Below are 26742 nucleotides of genomic sequence, written 5' to 3' on the forward strand. Positions count from 1 at the left end.
TAATCCCTATGCAATGATCTCTATTTAGGAAAGAATAAATCAATCTATTAGTTGTCCCCGCACAAAATTTTCTTTTTTTTTGAATCATTTCCACACAACTGGGGACCATTAAATAAACAATCCTCTCATAAATACTTGCCATTTATCCCCGCACAAATTTTTCTTTTTTTTCTGGATTGTCCCCGCACAACTGGGGACCATTAAATAAACTATCCCCTCACCCAATGATAAATACTTCTCAGACATAAGGATAAATACTTTATGATACATTGATAAATACTTTATGTTACATGGATAAAAACTTATCAGACATAATTGCAACTTTCAGTACAATATCAATGATAAATACTTCTCAGACATAAGGATAAATACTTTATGATACATTGATAAATACTATATGTTACATGGATAAATACTTATCAGGCATAATTGCAACTTTCAGTAAAATATCAATTATAAATATTTCTCAGACATAATGATAAATACTTTATATTACATGAATAAATATTTTATGTTACATGGATAAATACTTCTCAGACATAATTGCAACTTACAGTAAAACATCTGTGACAATGATAAATACTTCCCATATATAATCATAAATACTTGTCAGAACAACGATAAATACTTTCTTGAACTTTGTTCTTGAACTTGTCAATAAGTAATATTTAATCAAATCAAAGTATTAATCATGTCAGGGACAATGATAAATATTTCACAAGCATAAGAATAAATACTTGTCAGAACAATGATAAATACTTTCTTGAACATCAATAAATAGATAAATATTTATTAGCGGGAATTGTTATTAAAGGATAGTATAATTAATGCGGGAATTGTTATTAGAGGACAGCATAATTAATATGGGGATTGTTAATTAATGCGGAGATTGTTATTAAATGACAGTAATTAATGCGGGGATAAATGAAAATTCTTAGAGAAATTAATGCGAGGATAAAATGCAGTTAAGAGAGTTAATTTGGAGAGAGAGAGTGCGGGGTTAAATGGGGGGACAAGGGTGAGGGGATCAATATAATTATTCTTTTAAAAAAGTTAAGCAAAGAGTAATGGGGTCTTCTTATCTGACCGTCATTCGTGAATAAATTATTTCCCAGTTCGTTCACCGCTTTTCATTGAGCCACGCGTAACATTCGACAATTTTAACAAATTTTAACAATTTTAACAAACTTCTCAAATAAAAAAAAAAGACATGATTTTATATTAGAATAACCTGGAGTGCCTTTAGTTAGCTTATCGAGTAAAACTACGTACTTCCCTTTATTAATTAATCATTCAAATCTTTATTAGCGGCGCATAATTAAATGTTAATTGCTCTTCATAATTGATCTACAAGTACGAAAGACTTCTTCCAAAAAAGACACACGTGTCCAATAAAACAAAACATAGTGTAATTAGAGTGCCAAAAATAGCATAACAGAGTCAGTTTCGCCACGGAACGGTACAATTATGATACGGAACGACACAACACGCGTGTCAGTTATATACTGTGATTTGCGTGTTACGTGTTGTGAACATGATCATCTTTTGAAATTTTGGTATGGCATGACACGTGATCATGCCAGCTAGTCATGTGTAATTATGATCATTGATCAAATGGTGAATCTTAAATAAAAACTTAAATTATAATCAAATGGTCACGCGAGATACGTTTGGGCACGACGTGACTCACGTGGCATGATTATTTGCATACCATGATTACCCCTTAACATTTTAGTCACAGTACAACACGTAAAAAATTAACTTAATCACAACACAGCACGGTACTAGATCAAAATCACGACCTGTTAATCACAACACGACACGTTTTTTCAACTCTTAAATGTACTGCAATCCAAGATTGAAAAAAGTATTCTCCGAATTAAAAATCGAGGCAGGAAATTGAACAAATTAATATATTTGATCCATTGATATTTAATAAAATAAATATGTTTAATTTAAAACAACAACAACAACAACAAAAATTCGAATTTTCATATTCATGTTTTCTTCTCATTTAGTATGATTATTACTAAATAAATATAATTCTTTTTGTATTTTATATTTTTTTTTCTTTTTTCAAATCAAAGATGACTCTTGATTAATTAGTTAGAAATCAAAACATGTGATAACATTTCATATAAGAAATATATTTCCACATTTTTTTCTATTTTTTTTAAATTGAAAAAAAAGATGTACATAATCATAATATTATTTTATAAGAAAGACGAATAGTGTTAATTCTTACAAAAAAGAATAAAAAAATTAATAAATAAAAAATAAAAATTTGTAAGAAAACTAGTTCTTTTAGGACGTGTTCGGCCGACAAATGGGAATGGGCGCGGGCGCGGGATTTGAACTGAAAAACACTGTTCCCGTGGGAAAAAAAAAATTCAGTTGAACTGAATTTTTTTTTTCCCACGTGAATAGTGATCTGGCCGAACACGCCCTTATAGGTTTATTTTCCTCTATCACTGTTTTTCAGTCTTTACCTTTCTCTATCACATGAATATGAAATTATGAATGAATACTGACTATGACTAGCGTTGTGGTAAGTGCGGCCGCGTTTGCGCCGATCGAAATTGGGAAATTGGGAAATTTGAAACGGAGAGGAGTTGGTTAAATTGCTGTTGTCGGATTGCCGACGTGCTTTTGACTTCCCTCCTACCACTTTTCTGTATCTTTGTTATCTTCTTTGTCTTATCCATTCCATTCCTGCCTGCAATCCGTTGTACTTATTTACCTGCTCCACTCTCCCCCTCCGTTCCGTAACTTCCGTTAAATGCTACCACCCGAACAACCCCACCTCTCCTCTCCTTCTATTCCTCTCCTTCTATTCCTATTGCTAGGCTTCTAAAAAAAAAAGGGGAACTTTTATTAGCAACTTTTTCCCTTTTGAGGTTGTAAGCCCGTACGAAGAAAGAAAATAAGATTCATTGCACAGATCTCTGGCACGTGCGTCGTCATGGCGTTTCTCTCACGCACGCACTTATAACTTATAATCTTCGCTGTTATCCCGTACTCTTCTCATATCACCCGTTTCGCTTTTCTTTTTTCTCCTTCTGTCCAAAAATGACTTCTTATTATTATATATTAAATTGGTAGCAGTGAGGAGCGGTTCGGTTTCACTCTCCAAATTCCCTTTTTCCTTTTCTTCCTCAAAATTCTACCACCAATCAACTGAAAACAGAGAGCTGCTTTAATTCTTTTGCTGTTCCTCTTCTGCTCTCGGATTTTGCTCTTGGGATGGAGACGATTAAAAAGCAAGCAAGCAGGCTAAGGGAGCATATGGTGAAGCAACAGCATGTATCTATTTATAATCTCTTCGCTCTTATTTCATTTTATTTTCTTTGGCTTGAGTTGATGGCAAAATTAATTGAAACCCATGAATTTAGACTTAATTTACAGTAAAATTTGGTGAGCTCTTTCAATTTTTCAAAGAAATTTGTAGTTTTTTAGGCAACTTTTGAAGTTGGTTTTACTGAAATAATTTTGGGTGATATGCGAAATAGGCAGTTTTGAGGCAATTCACTACGCGGCATAGCCAAGACCCGGCTCTAATTGATGAAGATGAGCTTCAGTGCCATCAGAACCTACAGAAGCTGTACAACTCCACCAAAGCAGCTAAGGTATGGGTTTGTTCCCTACCAGAGGTTTCCTCTCTGTATATATTTGTATTATTGTTTTCGGTCAACACCTACTGAACCAGCTCTTAAATGAGGATAGACTTACTGGTACCAGCTACTGATGCAATAGTTGTGATGTCAATTCCAAGGAGAGTATTTATATGTCACTGTTAGGTACTCAGATGGACCATACCTGTTGGAGATTAGTAAAATGATAAAAAAGAAGAAGAGACAACTAGGTTAATTTTTTTTTTTACTGTTTTGATACATAATTGAATAATTGAGGTTTAACTGAGAGCATGCATCTCATGAAGCTTATTTTTTGGTCTTGCAGCAACTGCAGAGAAATATAGTACGAGGAGTCGAAAGTTTTATAGCTATTAGCACTAAACAGATGGAAATATGTAATGCTTTTTACACCTTCTGGAAGTCATATTTATTAACTTCACCTTCGCTGTACTAATTGCTTTTAACAACCCGCAGTGAAAAGGCTAGCCGATGATTGTTGCAAGTATGGTAATGAGAACCAGTCATCCAGTTTTGCCCTTCCGAAAGCTTCCGTAGATTTTGGCACATGCTACAAATTGATAGAAAATGAGAACGAGAATCTTCTTAAAGTTCTTGTGGACCAGGTTATTTAACATCCATTCTGTGTACATCTTTTATTTTTCATACTTTTACAGCTCAAGGTTCCAGCATGTTTTATCTTTTACTAGATATGTGTAAATTTTTCAGTCTTTGACTTGTTAGTGTTATGTTTCTTGTCTGCCAGGAACTTGTTTGTCTTGTTTTGTTCATTTGGTTGTGTTAGTTTTTTGATGTAATATTGGGTACTTAAAACTGCTTTTGTTTGGTGTAAATTGGTAGGAGAAACTATAGGGGTAATTACTTGAATTTTAGGTTTTTGTAAGTTGTAATGTACTCTGTTGTGTTGTAGGTACCTAATTTGGGTACCTCTATACAGATATTCTGATTTCAATGGAAATCGGTGGAATAAATAGCATAATTTTTTCAAATTTAAGTATGTAACAGTCCTGATCCAATTTCTATGGCTCAGGTCTTTGAGCCACTAAAAGAGATGATAATGAGTGCTCCCTTGGAAGATGCTCGCCTATTGACATACCGCTACAGACGGATAAGGCAAGATGTGGAGTCCCAGGTAAAATCATCTTTAACATATACTCCTATCTTGGTGTCCCGGGTACGATATGATGTTAACTATTAACAGATGTAGGGTTTAGATGTTAACTATTAACAGATGTAGAGTTTATCGTAATATTTGCCTTTTTATATTTTAGCCCTACACCAGCTTGGTAGTTGGTGCCATTACAGTTCAGTACAAGACATGGCACACACAAGATTAGCCATTATGCTAATAATACCTTTTTTTAATTTTATCTAGGGGTGATTTCGTGCTCAAAAACCTCAAAATTTCGTATTTCCCCCCTCTAAAATTCATAATATCATATTTGCCCTTCTAAAGTTTAGAAACTCACAAATTTACAATTTAATAACTTCTCAATTAAAACTAATTTTAAATTTATAAAGTACCCATTCACACTTTATTAAAAAAATAAAAATATTTAGTCTATGGAAAAAAAAATGTTTTGTCTTCTAACTAGTCAGTTTTCGAGGACAAATGGTTCATTTCTCTACTTATGACGCATACACTGTGGCATTTAGGCATACGTTTGATTGTGCGTCACAAGTAAGAAAATGAATAATTTACTCCCATAACCGACCAATTAGAAGACTGGATATTTCTCTTAAAAATGCTACATATTTTTTATTTTTTTAATAAGGGAAAAAGGAGTTTAAATAGAAAAGTCAATAAATTGGGTAAATTTGTGGGTTTTTGAAATTTAGAAAGGTAAATGTGATATTATGAATTTTAGAGGGGGAATTATGTAATTTCAAGGTTTTTGAGGGGTGTACATGAAATCCCCCTATCTAGGACAATTTTTTGTTCGGAGGGTTGTCCCTGCAGTCTTCTCTTTTTTCACAGAAGCACCTTGTAATTATTTGACAAACCTAGAACAAAACTAATATAATTTGTGTTTCTTTTGTCAATTAGATCGCAGAGGTAATGAAACGACAGATGAAGTCAAAGGAAGCGGGTACAAATGATGACAGTGCTGTCAAACTGAAACATGCAGAGACTAAGTTGACAGAACTGCAAGCCACACTATCAGCACTTGGGAAAGAGGCAACAGCAGCCATGCTGGCAGTGGAGGCACAACAGCAAAAGGTCACCTATGAACGCCTTCTTGCGATGGTACCAAATGATTTTTTATCTTAAATACTTGATCGTTAATGCATGCCAGTCTCATATAGGTTAATTTCTCAGGTTGATGCTGAAAAAGCTTATCATCAGACTGCTGCTGGTATTCTAGACAAGCTTCATGATGAGGTACTTTTTTCTAATAACTGGTCTTAATACAAATTAAAAAAAAAATAACATTTTTGACCTAACATGCTTCTGATATGGATACAGATGATCCTAGCAAAGGAGCAGAGTGATTCATTTGTTCAATCAGGGGCAATTGAGACAAATTCACAACTCAAAAGCATTACTGAAGGCCCTGAACCAATGAAGTTCATTCAAAATAATGAGAATGGTCAAGCTAAGGAATCTTTTGTGGCTGAGGTATGTATCTTCTCCTTTTTATCACTGATGTTGTATTGTTTTGGGTGTAATAAGCCAGCATTAATTCTTCGTCACCAAATCAGAATTAATTCTCAGTAGTAATGCTCAGTAGTAATTTCAGATGTTCTGGTATCATTTTGGTACCTAACAAGCCATCACTAGTTCACCATCACCAAATCAAACAAAACAAGTTTTATTTTTTTTTCCCTTTTTCCATTTTGTTTTGTGTACTTGGTGATTGGGAATACTTTCCTGTTTAAATGAGGACATATGAGAACATTCTGTCCAATAAAAAAAATGATCTGCTAATCCTCTTATATTTGCTGATGTTAATTTTTTTTTTATGTATCCATGTAGGTGGTTCATCCATTTGATGCACAAGCCGATGGTGAACTTACTCTTTGTATTGGTGATATTGTTGTTGTTCGGCAGGTACCACATTTCGATTAGAATTAAAATTGCAAGAACTTTAAAAAACTTGTGGCTAACCAAAAGTTCAATAAACACTTTATTTTGTCACCTGGATGGTTACACAGGCGGCAACTAATGGATGGTCAGAGGGAGAGTGCCACGGAAAATCAGGGTGGTTTCCATCAGCCTATGTTCAGCGCACAGACGAAGTCCCGGCTAGTGAAGTAACGGAATCTGGCTTACTAACATGAGATATGCTTGCTCTTTGATATATATTTTTTTTCTTCTCTGCCTCTTTGTATAGCCGGCAGTCTATTTGTGAGTGCTTGCCAATTTTTCCTTTGAACTATTCTTCGGTTTATACTTTATAGTCTTGTTTCATGTTGCTGAGGTTATTTAATCTTGTAATTAAGTTATCACATTGGCATTAGTTGTACAGTAATTATGTCAAAATAAGATTGGGTTAGTGTCTATGGGTTTATAACTACTTAAGAATTGGTATTCACATCTTGGTTAAGTTGAAGCAGACGTAACATTTATATATATATGTTCTCATCTCACTGGTGGCAGAAAAAAAATAGCATGGGCATGGCAGGCCTTCTGGTGGGACCTGGCAACATGATATAGTGAAATTATATGAAGAACCTCAATTGGTCTTTGGGCATCCCCAATTCCAAAGGAGACGCATCCAAATGCAACTTTTTCTTTTCTTTTTCAATTGGTCTGTGGTACTGGTATCAGAACTTTTGCAGAAAGATCTAGAAAGATGTTGTTTTCTCAATTGGTCTGTGCCGTGGTATCAGAACTTGTGCAGAAATATCTTTGACCCAGTACGCCGCTGTCAAATCCGTCCTGGGTTGGGAATGGAGGTGTCATTGCGTGGGTTGTCCACGGATTTCATATCAGAAACTTTTTTAAATGTCAATCTCAGCTGTGATTCTGATTCAGATATTTTGTTCACAAAAAAACAAAATCGGCCACAGTAAAGTAGGGATATCTCCATTTTATCTAAAAAAATTGAGAGATTGAGGGGCCTCATTAATGGATTTGGCAATCCAATCGTGATGACATACATGCCAGCTGGATGCCCGGATGGGTTTTCCTTTTGTGTAACTGTAATCAATCTATTGTATTGATAACTCATTAACTTCACTTGTCACCTCTCTTACCTATCTATATCCTTTTTGGCAGAGACTGGTCTATTCATAGTCATTAGTCCCTGTTTTTTCTGTTTTGTTCATACATTTTTGAACAAAATTTTATTCAAAATCAGGTTTAAATCAATCACGGTAAAGTTGTTCTGGATATATCATACTTCTTGTCAGTTATTGTTAAAAACTGCACCCTCACATTTTGAACTTTTTTTTTACTTCACCATCTCTGTACCAAAAATTTATAAAAGCACAAAAAATAACCATTGTCCATTTGTCCTAGCTCCACTTTTCTCGCTCCATCACTCTCTGGGAAATATGAAATTCTAATTTAAATATTTAGAAAAATATTAAACGAATTTTGAAATTTAGGAGGACCGGAGAAAATTCCGATTCTAATCGCTTTTTCTTGAAAACAAATGAGAAAGACAAATTTCAAATCTGAATTTTCAAATTTCTATTGTTGAAAGGGTCAAATTTCAGATTTCTATCATCAAAGAGTCAAATATAAAAATTATACTCTTAAAAGGATAAGAGCTATGTTGCATGGATACGGGTACGGATATTGTGTCAGACATGACACGGCAATTCTCAAAAATAGAGGATACGACACGGCTATTATATATTATTTTAATTATATTATTAATTCATCACTTGTATTATATAAAATAAATATAAAAAATTCTGAATAAGTATTCAACATAAGTTATATATATAATAAGCTAATACATAATAACAGCAAAGTTGTTCTATTCCAGTGGTAAAGGCGCAGCTTTGGTCCCTTCATAACCTGGGTTCGAATCCCGTTGCAGCCATTTCGCTGCAGCTCACGCAAAAATTGAAATGGATTTGGTCCACGCGCGGTTCACAGCACAAATCAGATGCTCTTGAGGCGTATCCCCTTCGTATTAGAATTTTCAAGCCGTATCGGCAAGGGTCAATCAGGTGTCGAAGACTGTGTCAAGAGGGTAGGGACACGCTAGCTCACTTGACACGCCAGCTGGCGTGTCTGATACGTATCGTACGCATGTTGGACACGGGTATGATGGCTTCCTAGGAGTGTCAGGGTAACATAGGATAAGAGTTTAAATCTTTACCTTTAAAAGAGTATGATGTTTATATGAGTAAGACTAAGATGCTATGGATTGCGCCCTTCTGTACTACGGTCTCAAAAACCTATTGTATAAGCTTCAAATTTTAATTTAAGTAACTTAGTAAATTGTTTATATAATGGAACTTGTAGAATATCATTTTTTTATTTTTAATTTTTTTTTATTATTTTTTATAATTTATGAAAGATGACAAAAAAATAATCTAAAACATTGATAATTTTCTTTTATTTTTAAGTTGTTTTTTTGTCATCTTTCATAAATCATAAAAAATAATAAAAAAAGTTTCAAAAATAGTAAAAATTGATATTCTACAACTTCATTATATAATAAATTTACTAAGCTATTTAATCGAAATTTGAAATTTATATAATAAGTTTTTAAGACCGTAGCACAAAAAACCATATGTTATCCATAGCACTTAAGCCTTACTCTTTTTATATTTCTATTCTAGAAGAGTTAGGGTTTTTCCAACTTTTAAGGATCCGATTTCCATAATCTCGTTATATATATTTTTTTAATTGAAAAATGTACGGATCAACATTTCTTATTCCAATCCTTTTAAATCTAAAAAAAATAGTATACTTTTTAGATACTTACTTTTAAAATTTATATTTTTGAAATAAAAATGTCTGGAAAATATGTTCATACCTCCTCATACCAATTAAAACTGTGAAAAGATCAAGGTTCTAAATAGTGATTATAGCGGCATAACGGGGAGACAAAAAAAAAGCTATTGTGAATAACGTAGCTATAGCGAAAGCTATCATACATAGCAATTTTTCCTTTTCAAATTTTATATTCTATATTTCTACTAATTATCAGCATAATCAATATTAGATAATTGATGTAACAACTAAATGACAACTAATTTAAGTCTATACTTTTTATCAATTACGTGAATAAGAAGGAAAAAAAATCTAAAAAGTAACATTATTTAATAGTTCATACTTCATAGTATTACATATTATAATAGATAAAGAGCAATTAATTTTATAAGGTAAATAAAGTCAATATACATATTTAAACATTTGATATATAATAATAATAATAATAATAATAATAATAATAATAATAAAAATTAGCTTTCAATTGAAACGAACGATAATAATTTTACAAATGAATACTATGCGAAGAGCAATCAAAATGAAGAATTAACTTTTGAATATTTCTCGATATAGAATGAGATTTCAATTGAAACGAACGATAATAATTTTACAAATGAATACTATGCGAAGAGCAATCAAAATGAAGAATTAACATTTGAATATTTCTCGATATAGAATGAGAGAATAAATCACAAATAAAAACAGAAGCACATAGTTTGATTTAGCATACTTATGGTAGAAAGCCATATAGCATTATAAATAAGAATAGAAGTGCAAAAGTTTATATAAATTGCAAAAAAAAAGTCAATGACAAATAAAAACAGAAGCACATAGTTTGATTTAGCATACTTATGGTAGAAAGCCATATAGCATTATAAATAAGAATAGAAGTGCAGAAGTTTATATAAATTGCAAAAAAAAAGTCAATGTAGTATAGCGGTAGCTATAGCGGGTAGCATATAACGGTAATAGCGGTCAGCTATTATAGCTACAGCGGTTGTACGCAGTTGTAGCGGAGTTAGTGCACTTTCATCTCATAGCTTAGTGTTATGGTTCGAAAAAACTATAGTTGCGCTATTTAGAACAATAGAAAAGATAGATGCATCCTGTGAAATGATAAATTCATACATCCTCATGCGTCATGTAAAATTTTCAATTCAATAAGTTTATTCGTCCTCTTAAAAAAAATATTCACAGTTTGACGTGTCTTATTTGAATCATCAGAAATTCATATTTATTAAAAAAAAAATTTCGCTAGAGAGAAGTTTAGGCAAAGAGACGATGTGTGCTTAGCACGTGCAATGCGTCGCTTACTGGAGAAGACAGCACAGCACACTCTCGTCCCCAAGACCCCAATTCATGGGCTCCTACCTCCTAGTGAAGTGACGACTTCTCAGACTCTTATCCTCTCCAGTCCAATTTAGGCAGGAGAAATATCTTATTTCTACACAAACAAACAACAGCTAAATTTCAAGGCTTCCAGTCAAACACCATCATGGTCACATCCTGTCCGTTGGATCCTATACGATGCTTACGTGGCAATATCCCAAATAATCCAGGACGCATCCTGGTTGTTACTAATGGAGAGAAGTAATCATATTCCAGCTAGCTCGTCTCGTCTCTTCTCCTCTTCACTGCCGCTCCCCCCACTCTCCTTCCTTCTCTCTCACTGATTAATCTCGACTTCCTCAAATTTAAGCTCCAGCTTTTTCTTCAAAATTAGCGTTCTGATTCACCGTTCAAATCGCATCTAACTTGTGCGGAGGTCGATCCGAGGTGCAGTCTCTCGATCTTTTTTTACACCCTCCTTGGAGGGGGTTTAGATCAGTTGCTACTGTCATTTGTCAATGTTCCTCCATTTAGACAAAGAATGTTAGCTGCATTTTGCACTCTTTGTATAATCGCTTTATTATTGGTGGAGGGTTGGGTTGGGTTGGGTTGGGTACAATCTTTCAAAATTTCATTAGGAGAAAACCCTCAATCTGAATTTAATTAGAGGGAAATATTTACCAGTAAGTTTGAGTGACAACTCAATTTAACTCTAGTAGTTGCTTTGTGTTACTGTTATGAACCTCTAGTTGCATGATGCTGCCTTTGTTTCACTTACAACTTTCATAAATTAAGAACAGTTGTTGCATGCAAGTAAGCTATATCTATTTCTGATCTAGAAACTTATCTAATGACCGCAGCATTTTTCTATGAATAGAGATATGTATATTTGTTTGCATATCTTCTTACTTAAGCTGATTGCTTATTTTCTTATATATTCTCCACAGTGGCCATATTAATTTTTTCACCTATCCTATTGATTTCTTGCAAGAAGGGCACAATCTGCACCATGTCAAGCATCCACTAAATGAGCTGGTGTGGCTCTCTTGTGCTTGGGCAGCTTATCAATGGGCCCAATTCTGAAGAAATGCCTGAATTTTCTGTCTCTTCTTACAATTCTTCTTGTATATTTACTTGGCACAAGTGCTATAAATTCAGACGGTATGACACCTTACTATTTACCAGAAATTAGCATACAGGATTATTTAGAAAATGAAAAAAAAAAAAAAGAGTTAGCATACAGAAAGATAGCAACAATGGATGTGCTCATTGTGTTCTTTGTGATCGGTTTCAATGCTTAAGGCTTACCAAACATCATTTCAACTTAACACAAGCCAAGAATATCCAGAAAAGAAGAAAACACAAAAAGAGCACATTCTTATTGTCTTATCTGACATTGAGTTCTATTTAGAGCTGATAACATACCGATGCCATAGCATTACTAGAAATAAACATCAAATTATTGGTATCAGGTAGTGGTTTGCTTTGTAAAAATTTCAATTTTAACTCTGTATTTACATTAATGATCTTTCAGGGGATGCGCTTCTTAGCTTTAAGACAGCAGTTATTAATTCAGATGGTGTTTTTCTCAATTGGAGACAACAAGACTTGTATCCATGTAATTGGACTGGCGTGAAATGTGATGTCCAAAGCAAGCAAGTGATTTATCTGTAAGTTCACTGAAGTGAACTGATATATAGGAGCAGTGAAATTTTTTGATTTTATGGTATCTTTTGGACATTTATCAGAGGATTATGAATTCATTTGAAGCTACAACATATTTACAGGAATCTTGCCTATCACAAGCTAGTTGGTTCTATAGCACCAGAAATCGGGAGGTTAAGTAAACTACAATATTTGTAAGTTTTTCTATAAGAAAAGGACACATCGTCTTACTTCTCCTGCTAATTTTATTAATGACCTTTTAGATATTCAATTGCATCTTATATCAGATGTTATATATAAAAATATATATATTCTGTAGGGCCTTACAAGGAAACAGCTTGTATGGTATAATCCCCCCAGAACTGGGCAATTGTACTGCTTTACAACATCTGTAAGTATACAACATCTAAGTTGGTAATTTTTACTGTGTTTACCTTATTCAAAGTATCCTTCATTCCTTGCATTGTCTTAAATTTTGAAACTGTAACATTTCAAAACATGTATCTTAGATACCTGCAGGGGAACTACTTAAGTGGAGTAATTCCCCCAGAGATGGGTAATCTTTCAGTTCTCGAGACACTGTGAGTTCTCTTTTAAACTTGTGCTCATTACTCATTGGTATACTGCACATTACTCAAATGGAAGCTCACATATCTTTTGATTATTTATCTTTAGCGATGTCTCCAGTAATACCTTGAGTGGTATTATTCCCCAATCTCTTGGCAATCTAACCACACTTACGTCATTGTGAGTATCCTTTTCCTAGCACTTATTACATATCTGTATGTATAATAAAAACAAAACTTTTTCATAGCTTGAACTTGGAATTAACTTGTGCATTTTTTCTTTAATGCAGCAATGTTTCAATGAACTTTTTGGCTGGAGGAATTCCAGCTGATGGGGCCCTCCTTACTTTTAACGAAACTTCGTGAGTTTTGTTTGACAACCTCCTGTTCTCATCTCTTACATCTCTGTTGTGCTATGGTTGGATAATGCATTCTGAACCTATACTAAATTATCTTGAAACAATACAATTTAATTGTGGATTTTGTAGGTTTGTGGGAAATAGAGGACTTTGTGGGAAACAAATAGATGTGGAGTGCAATGATGATCCTCAGTCTCAATCTCGGGATTCTCAGCCACCTTCTGCTGGTAAATTTTATGCACTGCAACACCTTTATCAGTCTCCATAACATTGATAGTTCTATATTTGTGTTACATGTATGTTTTGTGGTGTTTATTACGTGCAGGGAACTGGCTGCCAAAAAAGGCAGGTAAGAATTCAACAAGGCTGGTAATAAGTGCAGTGGCCACAGTAGGAGCTCTCCTCTTGGTGGCTCTTATGTGCTTTTGGGGCTGCTTTCTGTACAAAAACTTCGGAAAAAGTGACATTCATGGCCTCCGTATGGATGTCAGTGGAGGTACCTCCCTCTCTCTCATTTTTACTGTAGCTTATGTTGATTCTTTTTTGTGTCAAGGAACAAGGCTGTCAGAGACATCATCCGCATTTCTGCAATGTCAGCAAATCTTGACCTTATTCTTGATCATAACTACAACACTGTTTTCTATCTTTGGAGTATGACATAATTCTGTTGACTATTCATTATATCACACAAAATGAATAATTCTAGTTGAAAATTAGGCTAAGCTAAGGAATAGATTAACCGCGAACAAAAGCACATGTTTGCCCTGATCAGCATAGTTTATACTATGTGTATGCATCTCACAAATATAATAGGCATGTATAACAAATAAACATATTTTCAGGTGCATCAGTTGTGATGTTCCATGGAGACCTTCCCTACTCGTCAAAAGACATCTTAAAGAAAATGGAGATGCTAAATGAAGACAACATAATTGGATCTGGTGGATTTGGGACAGTGTACAAGCTAGCAATGGAGGATGGAAGTATGTTTGCTCTTAAGAGGATAGTTAAAACAAACGAAGGCCTTGATCGTTTTTTTGATAGGGAGCTTGAGATTTTGGGTAGCATCAAGCATCGGTATCTAGTCAATCTTCGTGGATATTGCAATTCTCCCTCTTCTAAGCTGTTGATCTATGATTACTTGCCTGGTGGAAGCTTGGATGAAGTCTTACATGGCAAGTACTCTTTTTTAATTCATACACCGTATTGATCCATCATGCACTGTTAATTGCTTGTTGGTCTAACCTGCATTTTTCTATTCTTTGAGGGATGTAGAAAAATCTGAGCAGTTGGATTGGGATGCTCGGCTAAACATAATACTTGGAGCAGGGAAGGGACTTGCATATCTTCACCATGATTGTGCTCCCCGCATAATACATCGTGATATAAAATCAAGCAATATATTGCTTGATGGGAACTATGAGGCTCGTGTGTCTGATTTTGGGTTAGCTAAGCTTTTAGAGGATGAAGAGTCCCATATTACTACCATTGTGGCTGGGACATTTGGTTATCTTGCTCCAGGTATGGTACCTTTCCTTTGTTTTCCTGTTGAATATTCTTGGTTGTTGGTTCCACATATGCATCTTTTTTTTGGAAATTTCATAAGCCTTGTAGTTACTTGCATACACCTTCTCCCTGTCGCATGGTTATATTTTGTTAAGAAGTTGGCTTTAATTTTTTTAATGCTGTTCTTACAGTTCTATTCCTAGTAAAGTAGTAGCTGCAATATATTACTATAAAAGAATATCGTTATTTTTTTCCCAAGAAAAAATGGGGAAACTGAGACATTGGTGGTACTTGTAATATATTGATAACGGTATTGGTTTGTCAGAGAGTAAATCTTCAGTTTGGAGTGAAAATATTGTTATTACTAATACAAAAACTGGCCATGACGGGGGCTCTAGAAACATTAGCATTTGATGCTCTTTGAAAGTGCTGGTTTTTTTGGGTTGGTCTTATACAACATAGTAAAATGGGATTTTCTTTTTGGGGCCTATACCAACATTTCAAGTAGAGTAAGAACTTCAATTTTGACATCTTGCAATAATATTGAGCTTTTTGCTTGTGTATTTCTTAGTAGAGCATGTCATATTGTTTTGATGCAGAATACATGCAGAGCGGCAGGGCAACTGAAAAGACAGATGTGTACAGTTTTGGAGTTTTGGTTCTTGAAATATTGAGTGGAAAACGACCCACTGATTCTGCATTTATCGAGAAAGGCCTAAACATTGTTGGATGGGTAAGATTTTCCATTATTATAATATCCAAGCACATGATTTCATGTTTGTAGTATGTGATTAAAATTGTGTGCTTTTTGCATGTTGATTATTACCTCAATTGATTTTTGGCACCTTGTTGGGAATACAGTTGAACTACTTGGTTGCAGAGAACCGGCAAAGAGAGATACTTGACCCAAACTGTGAAGGAGTTCAGATGGAAAGCCTAGATGCTCTTCTCTCAGTTGCAATTCAATGTGTGAGCTCGACCCCAGAAGACCGGCCCACCATGCACCGGGTTGTGCAGATGCTCGAGTCTGATGTCATCACACCATGTCCCAGCGATTTCTATGATTCAGAGTGAATGCCCATTTGATGATTTGTTCATTCTTTTGCTTCTGAATTATGTAAATGCATTTCATTCCCTGTTTTACTTTAGGTCTTTTATGAGGTTACTGATGGGGAGAAAGTAGAGAAACCCTGCTTTTGGGTAACATCCTAGTGCCTATCATCATGTCATTGTATGTAATAACTTATAAGAGTAGCCTTGTTGCGTTAGATATTTTTTAATAAACAAAAACCAAGCTCAACGTATTTCCTACAAAAAATCATTTTCAAGGCGAATGAAGAAAGCTGTTGTTAAGGCAGTTACTTTACTGGTTGTGCTCATGGCGACAAGAATGGTCGGGGTGGATTTCTGCTTTTAAGTTCTCTAACAACATTTTTGTCCTTCAAAAGCAAAATCTCTCATATTAACATTTTTAAAACACTCAAAATTGCATATTTTCCTATTTAATATTATAAATATCATACTCTTCCTTTTAATACATTAAATTCTCCTATTTACGCATATGTTCTTTTCTCTATCATTACCTTTTTCTCGTTGTAATAAAAAATAATCTCACACTCTCTCATCAAATACTGTCGAGTTATTGGGGTTGTTAATGTCTCCGTTGTGTTCTCTTATTTCCATCCTATTTGAAATTATGAATATTAACGGGAAAATTGCAATTTCAATTATAAAGATATTGAATAATTACTAATTTAGTAATCTTTCTAAATAAACCACATCATCATTTGTAATTATTTTTAAGTTTTAATTTCATGAACATAGAGGAGTTAACTCCAAATATAAAGTAAATATATCAAAATATTAAATATATCTTACAAATTGAAGTTAGATTGCATGAAAGTGATTGACAAATAATTGCTTGAGTTGCTGATGTGATTAAAAAAAATGTTTGTCATTGTAAAAATAAAGATAAAGATGCTCTCACTTGTTCTGTTAATGGAAATTATTTTGCTGCTCTTTTTACAATAGAAAAATAAAAATAAAAATAGTCTATTTCTATATTTTTACACTTAGAACTTGTTGCTATAGTCTAGATTTTGGACTTGTCCTTCGGCAAAGTAGTGAAATAGAGGAGAAGTGAGAAAAATAAAATAAAATTTGAAACAAACTTCTACTGCATATTATTTCGTTCGTGTTTGATTGAAAATCAAATAGCATTGATAGATGAGCCAATTATGACACTCCACGCAATTAAAATCGGACAATTTAGATAGAACTGACAAAATATTTTTGTGAGGTTTCCGCAAACAAACAGAAACCAGTGAATATGTCAAAAGAAAAGAAAACTTTATTTCTAAAAAATTACAGAGAATATGGATTGGCTGATTTACTTGTTATGTGTATCTAGCGAAGAAAATTAGTCACGTGATGTTATGTATCAGTTACATCATGTTGACTTGCATGTTGAGCGACGTGATTATTCTCTATTATTTTAATTATGTCAGACGATTTGATCATGTCACATCTCATATATTTTGAAGTTGTTTTTAATAATCTAACTTAAAATCTAGAAAAAATCAGTCACGTCACAGCATGACTACACGTAAATATAACCATTTGCATGACATAATATTTTTTTATTATTTTAATCACATTACGTCCCGTGCCATAACATGACATATGACATGACATTGTTTTTCCTTCGCTACATCTACTATAGCGTGTCATGGTTCTCATACAATCACAACGATGAACGATCGCAAGGAGGGGATCGGTTTATTTGTTCTTGGCAGATTTAGGAATTAAATGCTCTAATAAAAATTTTCTGACATCTAGCTTCTATTACGAGATTAATGGGTTCCACAGTTCCACCTGAGCTTGAAGCAGAGCCTCTGAATAATAAAATAGCACCATCCTGTCTGCAGTAATATAAAACATACATCATCTCAGTGATATGTAACAGAGAACCCGAATTACATATTTAATATTTTTTATATAAGCGTGCGTAGAGGCCGAGTCCGCATCTTCTGCATTTACGCCAATCCGGTCCACTCCTATAACGCACGGGGAACTTTAATATTAGTGCGGATTTCAATCGGAAGGTCCAGATATGTTGACGCACATTCCGTTAATGCAGAGGATACGAGTTCTGAAGTCCGAACATCCAACAAATCCTCTGAGATATCTCAACTTTTGCGTGATCAACGTGTTCGGTTCCTATTCGGGGATAGCGCAGGGGACCAGTATTATTGTGCTTTGTGATTCGTGCAAAACGCATTTGAACAGTTGAAATTTTCCAGAAAAACACGAAAACGTTGAGATATCTCAGAGGAGCGAATCATTACCGTGTACGGGAGGAATTCGTATCGTCTGAGATATCTCAAACTTTGAGTGACTTTATGGAAAATCCCAACCGTTTAAATACGTTCTGCACGAATCTCAAAGCAAACATAATACTTGACCCACTACATCACCCCGAATAGGCACCGGACACGTCGGTCACGCAAAAATTGAGATATCTCAGAGGATACGCACTCGTAGGGGAGAGGGTCGAAGAAAAAAGAAGGGGGAAAGAGGTCGAGAGAGATTGAGTGAGGCTTTTGGAAAAAGAGAAATAAGAGAGATTATTAGATCGAATTGATCGGAGAAGGGAGGAGATGGTGCGAGGGAAGCAGAAGATAGATGCTCAGAAGAGAAACGCCGAGAAAAATCAGAAGGCCAAAGGCTCTCAGATCGAAGCGCGCGCCGTCGGCCTCAAAGTCCCTTGCCCCATTTGCAAGGTTACCTCTACTCCCTCTCCCGCTCTCACTAGAATTAGGTTTTCGGGATAATCATTAAGTCGATCTACCAGATTTCGTCTCCAAGATTTGTTCTTTCTCCTGAATTTTACCTCAATTTATCATCTTACACTGCTAATTCCAAAGCGTCACTCACTTTTCATGTTCCCTCGCACCGAATTTGTTCTTTCTCCTATTTGGCAAAGACACTCGTTTTTAAAAAAGATAAGTAAAATAGATTACAATACAAAGAGGTGGTTGTTGTGTTGAGCTGGTGAAGTATGTTAATGTCTCAATAAATACTTAGGTAGCTGATCTTTACCATCTTTATTTCAACCAAGTAAACCGATCAATTGGGATCTTTGTTTGATTGCAAGAAGGCTCTTGTTGCAACCATAGAAAATGCTGGACTCCCTCACTGAGCACATGTGCTTTTCCATATTTACCTATAATTTGTCTAATTAAAACAGAAACATTATTGTGAATTTTCAGAAAAAAAACTTTTTACTCGTCTTTAAATAAAAGAAGGTAAAAAAAAAAAGAGACTTATCCAAAGATCGAACACATGCTTTAACAACGAGTACCAGCTTAACTTGGGGATGAGTACTACTCGAAAGGTAACTGGTTTTATCACAGGATCGAAAGCCTTAGGAATTCAATTACTGAACTTCCCTTACTGGGATGTAAAATAGACTCCGTTAACAATTTTGGTCCTGCCGAACGTTTTCAATAAAGGAATAAAATCCAAGGATGTTATGATAGTCTCTTAATACCAATAAAATAACCCTAAATTGCATGACTCTAATATTAGGTTGCTAGTATTTGCACTTTTTGAATTTTGAGGTGCCAATTCATCATTATCTCTAATATGACTTATATCAGATAAGTTATGAGACTTCACACCAACCAAATACAGCTAGCATCTTGACCTGATATCATCTGGTTTTTAATTAAAATTGTATTGAACTCCAGACACATCTTCAGCAAAAGGAAATTTGAAAAGCTGAAGAGATATTGATGTGGGGGCAATATCTATTAAATAAAAGTTTCGGTGTAGTAATGCAGATATCTCTTTTCTGAAGCGGTTACTTATTTTTCCAATCATTGAAATAAGAAAGAACCCTTATCTGTTTTCTTAATCAAGATGTTATTTACTTCAATTTTTTTACCTGAGAGAATAAAATGAGTCATACTCCTGTCTTTTCATTAGTCTTAAAGAAAGATTACAGTAAACAGAAATGACTTTAAGAGAATTGGGTCAGCACAAACAAGGAAACTAGAAGAGAAATAAAACAATTTAGAGAACACAATTTGTCTAGCTAAGAAGGGTCCATTCATCATAGGCTTCATTGATGAATATTTATAGAGGCTTCTTCTTCTCTCTGAATGTGCGATTTTATATTTCCCTCCACAGCACTTGATTCAATGGTTGATAGTATCAAGTACACTGAAGCTGTGTTTTCTGAGGAGCATTGTCTCAACTTGGTGCCACAATGTTTACAGTTATTATTAGCAAATGAAAATTAGCAAAAACATTAGACTCTAAATATAAAATAAAACCATGTGATCTATTTCATATTTTCTCTGTGTGAAGAATTTTGTGGCATTTCGGCCTCATTTTGACTGGCATTGAGCGAATGAAAATTAATGTTCAGAAATTGTCCATATCAGTTGATATTTACAAATGTCTTGATGCCCATCAAGATAGAGCTGGAATGGCACTTAATTTTACAAGCAATATAAAGTACTAGATGATTTTTATTTTAGTTTTAAAATTTGTTATTAAGAAACTAAAAAGCGGAAGCATAATGGAGGCATGGAATTGTACCCTCCTAAAAATGATACTTTTCATTATTAAATATTTTCTCATTTATTATGAGAATTTATAATTCACTTACCTTGTAGTTATTATGATAATTATATTAACAATCTAGAATTTCTGACATTGTTCTATTCTTCGTTGTTACTGGTTATTGCAGGTACAACTTGCAAATGAGAAGCAGCTGGTTGATCATTATTCATCGAAACATCCAAAAGAGAAACCTCCAACTGCATCTAGTAGTGATTAAGTGATTCAACTGTTCCATCTACTGTAGCTTGTTCTCTCTCTTCGTGAAAGCCTCACAATAAGACTCTGTTCTCTCTCTTCTTGAAAGACTCGCAATAATCAAGTGTGTATGAATCTATTGTGGTGAGTTGAACTTTTTTGATGCTTCTCCATCATTGCGGGCAAATGTGTGTCAATGTGCTTAAAAACGAAGTTTATGTAAATTCAGCTGGCTTTTGACCTCTCATGTTATCATTTTGTATATGAAAGAATGAACACATGGAAAGTTTGTCTCAACTCTCCGTGCTAAGTGGTTTATGATTGCTGTGGAGTTTGGAATATATTTTTATTATACTTTTGATGTAGATTAGGCTCATGTCGAATATATGCTGCTAATCCAGTGATGTTGAAACTGTCTGAGAAATATGGTTTTTCTTTTCGTCTGAGAATTTGACATTGCTGGTAAGCAGCACAGTAAAAACGAATGAAAACTGTGGATTTGAGATTTTTTTGAGCTCAAGCCTCAGATGAGTACTACAAAGGGGAAGTTCTTTTCTTCTAATCCTCTTGGATAAATTTCTGCAGTTAGTTGCCCTTGTAATTCTTTGACAACTTGAAATTGCCTTTTGACATGTCAATCATAATAAAAGGGATCAGAGAACTCTTGAAGATCATAACAAACATATACAAATCAACTGAATGTTTTTATAATAAATTGCAAAAATTCCTAAAAAGAAGGCACGATTATTTTCATACTTTAATTAACCAAACATGCTTTATAATTATGGATAAGGAAGCAGAGATTCCTTTGAACACATCCTACAACATATCTAAATATTTAAAATACTTGAATAGAACGCTAATTATAATAAATAGACAAACCCATAACCCGAGCTTATAGATCATATATAGTTGCTCAGTACTTGGTGCAATCAGCAGGAGCGAACGAGATCTTCCTCGAAGCCAAATCAAAACCGACATGGAAGTTCTGTTGAGCAATGTTGCCAAGAATTGACAAATTATCACCTGCGATACCGTCATCTGATGCCATGGCAAGACATCTCACTTTCTCCTTTATCATTATGAAAGCGTTGTAAGGTTTAAGAGTTACAGTCGCCTGGCCCAGCTGCAGAGTAATATCCGGGTACATGAAATCCGTCGCAGCATTGCTCTCATCAAAACATAGGGGGAAATGCCTCTGGCCGTCTTCAACCTGCGGTAGCCCAATGATTTTTGCTAGTCTTTCCACCAAGGATTCAAGAACTGTTGAACCAAGGTAGGTCAGAGTTGTGCCAGAATCAACAATCATGTATGACTTCTGTATAGAACCCAAGGTGTTGTTTTTGCCAACTGTTATACCGTCAAGTGTTACAGTGTAAAAGGTCTCTGCGCTACTACTTACCATTCTTGTTGTCTCTACATCATCACCAGATACAAGTGCATCAGACCCAAAGTTTAGTTGACTAGTGGTTACATTGGTAGAGCCATAGGGAACCAAGCAGTATGAGAACCTATGCTCTATGGATGAACCGAGTTGTGACACGAGAGACAACGGACCTGCACCAAGCCCGACTAGACCGGCAGAATGTCGTTCAAATGTTCCACTTGCCACATGTGAGCAACCAAAGACGACCCCTGGGAACCCCACAGAACTACCGAAAGTTGTATTAAAGGTGACAGTTTCTCGGGCAAGACTGCCGCTTGTTTCTGACCCATCACCGTAGCTGTATTGATAGATGCATTTGGAAGCGGATGAGGAATCATCACACCGAGAAGAAGGCATTTGGTAGCATTGCTTGGAGCTGCATGGGAGGTTTGAATAGGAGGAGGAACTGGCTGGGTTGAAAAGTGGGGCATCCTGCTGGTAGCAGTCTGAGCAAGGCTTGCATGTGACCCAGATAAGGTCACTGCCTGTATCAGCTATTGCAATAATCTGTCTAGATGGCGTGCCAAGACGTACTGACATGAGATAATCGACAGAATTGGCAATGATGTCAGTCTCGATTGGGACGTTCGGAGAAGCAGGAGATGGAGAGTCAGAAGGAGGCTGAGATGGAATAGGAGAGTCATTGTTTGTAGTGCTTGACATGCTAGTGGCAGTGTAGAGTTTAGAGAAAAAGGTGCGGCGTAAGGCATTGGCACGTGCATGTGAGCGCAATGCTGTAGCATGGACACGGTCAGACAGGGAGAATGTGGGGTTGTACAATGGAGATTTCGGATGATCTCGGTGGATCAGCTCGACTGAGAAACCAACAGCAGAAGCTGTGGTGAGAAGGCTAAGTGCAAAGATTGAAAGGAATGTGAAAAGAGTTATTATTGAAGCCATTTTTGTGTAGATCGAGGTTTAAGTTGATCGATGTGTTTAGTGTAGGATAATGCATGGAGATCGAAATGATTGTGTGGGGGGTTTTATAGAGCGGTTTAGGTAGTCTGAACAGAGGAGAAGGGGAAAGGATTATCCAGCAGGATCTAAAGAGATTTTGGTTCAGGTGCTTGATTAATTAAATTTATTGGAAAAGAATTAATGCAATAATTATAATTATAGGCGTGTTTTGCGGTGCAATGCATCAGGTTATTTGAAGAAACGATCCATTGTATCAAAAATTAAAATTGATAGTGTGGATATACACGCACGTATACGTACAGTGTTTTCAACATTTAATTTTCTACCGTCTATATATCGCTCGAACATAACCATATATAATATCTTTATTTTCGAAATATTACAAGGCTGTTTAAATTCTGAACGCATATATATGATAATATAATAATTAGATATACATTTCGATATATAGTTAACTCTAACAAATATAAAAATATCTGTCTTATAATGTTCTTAACGCATATTTTTAATTAGATTTGAGATAATCTCTAAGTTAAATAGGTTTCAAGCATAGTTTAATTATAAAATCAGGATACACAGAAAAAAACAAGTTGTAAAGTATGTTGCAATAAAATATGAAGCTCGATCGAGATGTAACATCGCAATGGAAATCTTATTTTTGTAAATAAATTTGTATTTGCCGATTAGTAGCTAGTAATTAGTAGCAAGGGGCATAAATACTGGCACTTCTTATATTAAGCACGCATGTGTCTTGATCTGCCAATGATTATGATTAAAAGATAAAATTTCAGATTAAATATCAGTCCTTTAATCAAATAATTTATCTTCTTTTAATTAAATGCATCTTTTTTTTGCGTATAGAAGTTCAAATTTAGTCAGAAACGTACTCGCCACACGATATATAACAATTAAAATTGAATACACTCCGGTTTTATACAAGGAGACATAAATGTTTTCATTTTTTTATTTCTTTATCATGTCTTTATTTTTAATTTTTCCAATAATATTTTTTTTAAACTCATATGTCAAAATAAAATCGTTAGATGTGATATGCATTATAATATCTACATGGACATAAATAATTGTCAATTTTTACAATTGTTTTATATAAATTAGCAAGTAGAAAAATCAACTTTCAAAAGTTATCAATATCAGTGTATTTTTGCAAGCTCTTAATAACAATTAAAATAAAATTATAAAATGATAACATAACAAATTGTAGTATTTTATTGTAACAGAAAATACCACACAAAACCAATTTACTTATAAATTAAAAGTCCTTAAACTTATTTTCTATGAAATAATTAATTTTGAACATATTTGCTCTCTTATAATATGTTCCCGTTCCAATCTATTTTAATATCATTCATGACATGAATATTATAGAATAAGTATTCATTTTATTGATCTATTTTATATGAAAATATATCATTTCTATGAGAATTTTTCTTGTTCTTTTATAAATATCCGGTTGCACGGACATAAAATATATGCTCTATGTTTTATTTTAATGAAACTGATTTCGGCCTTTTAATAAAAAAGAAAGTATGAAGTAGGGAACCTTTAGCTCCTGTCAAAATTGAAGGCAACGGTTATTTATGGACAGGAAAGGGATAGTTCAACCAGTAAAAAATAAACATAATTAATTATTAGAATCACAGGTCTGATAATATGTAATACATCTTGTCTCTCACGTAAAGATGTATTTTAAACAAATTAAAAATGAGAACCTTCATTCAAACAACATCATAATTCTGATATATATTAAACCCGTAGATATTCATATGCTGAAAAGGTCAAAAGGACTGACAAGAATTATCAATTCCTGTATATTTTGGGGACGAATAAGTATATATTCTTTCTTCCTACATACTTTTAACCAAATAATAAATTTACATCCTTCTTACATACATTCACAATGATGAAAAGTGAAAGAAAAAAAAGAAAAAAAAAAGACACCATATATATATGCATCATTTGATCTGGCCTTCCTTGGAAACCAAGTCATCTACGGTGGAGGCATCAAATCTAGCGGATTCCCTTCTGACCCACTGGACCACCTTCTCGGCCTCGCGGCACGCCATCTCTTCTTCCTCCTTTGCCTTCTTCAACCTCTTCGCTTGCTCCTTCACAGATAGCGTACTCAAATCTGTCAGCATCTCCTCGTTTGATCCCCAATTTTCATCTTTGTTTTTGTTAACAGTATTAGACCTGTTATTTTTGGGGCCGCAACCGAAGCAGCACAGCATTCTCTTTCTCTACCATGTGCTAGTGCCTACCAAGGATTTGTGGTTTTTGGATTTTAAAGGTCAACGAAATTAAAAAGGGAAATGGAATTTTGGTTTAGATGAACTGTCGCTTTCTGTGAGGTAATGAAGTTGTGGAAAAATTGGTAGTGGTTGAATTGGATGCGGAGAAAAAGACGAAATAAATCCGCTGGATGTGAAAAGAGTATGATTAATTCTACGAATTTGTTTGCTAGTAAATATCACCACCAAAGGAAAGTTCAATTCTATTGCTGTATTACAAAATTAATTATTACACAATGTTGAGAAATCTTGCGAAATAAATAAGAATAGTAAGATCTATGTTTTAAATAACTAAATGTCGGAAGTTATTTTGAATTCGTATCCTATGAGAGTTAACTCAAATTTTGAGGTTAGATCCGAACCATTTGATTTGAATCCGCACGAAAATTAAAAGATTATGTTTGTAACACCTATGAATTTTAACATTATTTTTAAATACATGGCAACCATTCCACTTAAATTTCAACCACCCCACTATTGTTTTTACCCATGTATATAAACACTTTCCCACTTGATGAAGAAAAGAAAAAAAAATCGTTACGAAAGGAAAATTAGAGAAAACAGAGAAAGACAAATTACTTGGTATTTCTAGGGGTGCAAATGTCACCCTTTTATTCATTTACCTCATCCGTATCGTATTCGATAAGACGGATACAGATAAAATTATTTTCATAAATTTATCAGGTATGAGTATGGGTAAAGATTTTTTTTTCGTTATCTAAGGGTACGAATCAGGTACAGATCTAGGATTTTGATCAGTGGTAGACACAAAATATTGACAAGAAAATATTTTTTTTTCTCCTAAAAAATCGAAATGGAGTAGTGGATAGGGATCTAAAAAAGTCACGGTACGACCAGATACGTCACGACACGACACAGTTCTATCACAGCACGTGTACCGATTACGTGTCGTGACATCTCACGTAAAAGGTTTGATCACGGCACGACACATGAGTACATGTAATTAAGACCATTATATCTTGATCGAAAGGTGGATCTTAAATAATTTAACCAAAATTATGAAAAAAAAAACTAAACGTGACAAATGTGACCGATCATGTTTGGACACATCTAGTCACAGCGTGCCATGGTCTTGGCGTGATTAACATGTTGTGACCTTTCACGTCCTTTCAAATTTGATCACTGCACGACAAGACACACTACTACAAAAACATTTTTTCCATCTCCCCTTTACCATCGGATGTGCTTCCGCACAGATGGTGTTCGTCACGAGTGGCAGCGCTGTAATTACGTTAAACTTTTTACCATCGGTTGACGTTTAAAAAACC

The 26742-nt window shown here is 34.5% G+C and overlaps 3 protein-coding genes and 1 pseudogene across 6 annotated transcripts; 2 read left to right on the forward strand and 2 right to left on the reverse strand.

The window, feature by feature from the left end:
* Positions 1–2775: 2775 nt before the first annotated feature.
* Positions 2776–7152, forward strand: LOC144576239 (SH3 domain-containing protein 1-like). 2 transcript variants are annotated; one of them, XM_078326549.1, is made up of 10 exons: positions 2776–3303; positions 3510–3626; positions 3958–4027; positions 4107–4255; positions 4681–4782; positions 5698–5898; positions 5971–6033; positions 6118–6270; positions 6628–6702; positions 6807–7152. In XM_078326549.1, exons 1-10 carry the CDS (start codon positions 3244–3246, stop codon positions 6930–6932), a joined length of 1116 nt encoding a protein of 371 aa, XP_078182675.1. In that variant the 5' UTR covers positions 2776–3243; the 3' UTR covers positions 6933–7152. The 2 variants fall into 2 exon arrangements, with proteins under 2 accessions (XP_078182675.1, XP_078182676.1); XM_078326550.1 differs by lacking the exons at positions 3958–4027; positions 4107–4255 and having other exon boundaries at positions 2893–3303.
* Positions 7153–11131: 3979 nt separating this feature from the next.
* Positions 11132–16115, forward strand: LOC144576127 (LRR receptor-like serine/threonine-protein kinase FEI 1). Of its 3 annotated transcripts, none has more exons than XM_078326394.1 (14): positions 11132–11325; positions 11826–12039; positions 12413–12548; positions 12666–12737; positions 12863–12934; positions 13053–13124; positions 13219–13290; positions 13400–13471; positions 13598–13695; positions 13794–13964; positions 14311–14643; positions 14744–14989; positions 15574–15707; positions 15836–16115. In XM_078326394.1, exons 2-14 carry the CDS (start codon positions 11946–11948, stop codon positions 16046–16048), a joined length of 1785 nt encoding a protein of 594 aa, XP_078182520.1. In that variant the 5' UTR covers positions 11132–11325; positions 11826–11945; the 3' UTR covers positions 16049–16115. The 3 variants fall into 3 exon arrangements, with proteins under 3 accessions (XP_078182520.1, XP_078182522.1, XP_078182521.1); XM_078326395.1 differs by lacking the exon at positions 11132–11325 and adding an exon at positions 11669–11691; XM_078326396.1 differs by lacking the exon at positions 15836–16115 and having other exon boundaries at positions 15546–15675.
* Positions 16116–21622: 5507 nt separating this feature from the next.
* Positions 21623–23130, reverse strand: LOC144576179 (aspartic proteinase CDR1 pseudogene; annotated as a pseudogene).
* A 1802-nt stretch (positions 23131–24932) lies between these two features.
* On the reverse strand, positions 24933–25473 carry LOC144543679 (uncharacterized). The gene has a single exon (XM_078292031.1). It carries the CDS (start codon positions 25391–25393, stop codon positions 25118–25120), a length of 276 nt encoding a protein of 91 aa, XP_078148157.1. The 5' UTR covers positions 25394–25473; the 3' UTR covers positions 24933–25117.
* Positions 25474–26742: the final 1269 nt, after the last annotated feature.

This window comes from Carex rostrata, chromosome 25 (genome assembly GCF_964058835.1).
Source record: "Carex rostrata chromosome 25, lpCarRost1.2, whole genome shotgun sequence".
NCBI lineage: Eukaryota > Viridiplantae > Streptophyta > Magnoliopsida > Poales > Cyperaceae > Carex > Carex rostrata.

Excerpts from the sequence above, each read along its gene's own strand:
- LOC144576239 (XM_078326549.1), top strand. The coding sequence starts at position 3,244 with ATGGAGACGATTAAAAAGCAAGCAAGCAGGCTAAGGGAGCATATGGTG. Across the intron at positions 3,627-3,957 it reads ACTCCACCAAAGCAGCTAAG|CAACTGCAGAGAAATATAGT; the intron begins GTATGGGTTTGT and ends TTGGTCTTGCAG. Across the intron at positions 6,034-6,117 it reads TAGACAAGCTTCATGATGAG|ATGATCCTAGCAAAGGAGCA; the intron begins GTACTTTTTTCT and ends ATATGGATACAG.
- LOC144576127 (XM_078326394.1), top strand. The coding sequence starts at position 11,946 with ATGGGCCCAATTCTGAAGAAATGCCTGAATTTTCTGTCTCTTCTTACA. Across the intron at positions 12,935-13,052 it reads TGTACTGCTTTACAACATCT|ATACCTGCAGGGGAACTACT; the intron begins GTAAGTATACAA and ends CATGTATCTTAG. Across the intron at positions 13,965-14,310 it reads CCGTATGGATGTCAGTGGAG|GTGCATCAGTTGTGATGTTC; the intron begins GTACCTCCCTCT and ends ACATATTTTCAG.
- LOC144543679 (XM_078292031.1), bottom strand. The coding sequence starts at position 25,393 with ATGCTGTGCTGCTTCGGTTGCGGCCCCAAAAATAACAGGTCTAATACT.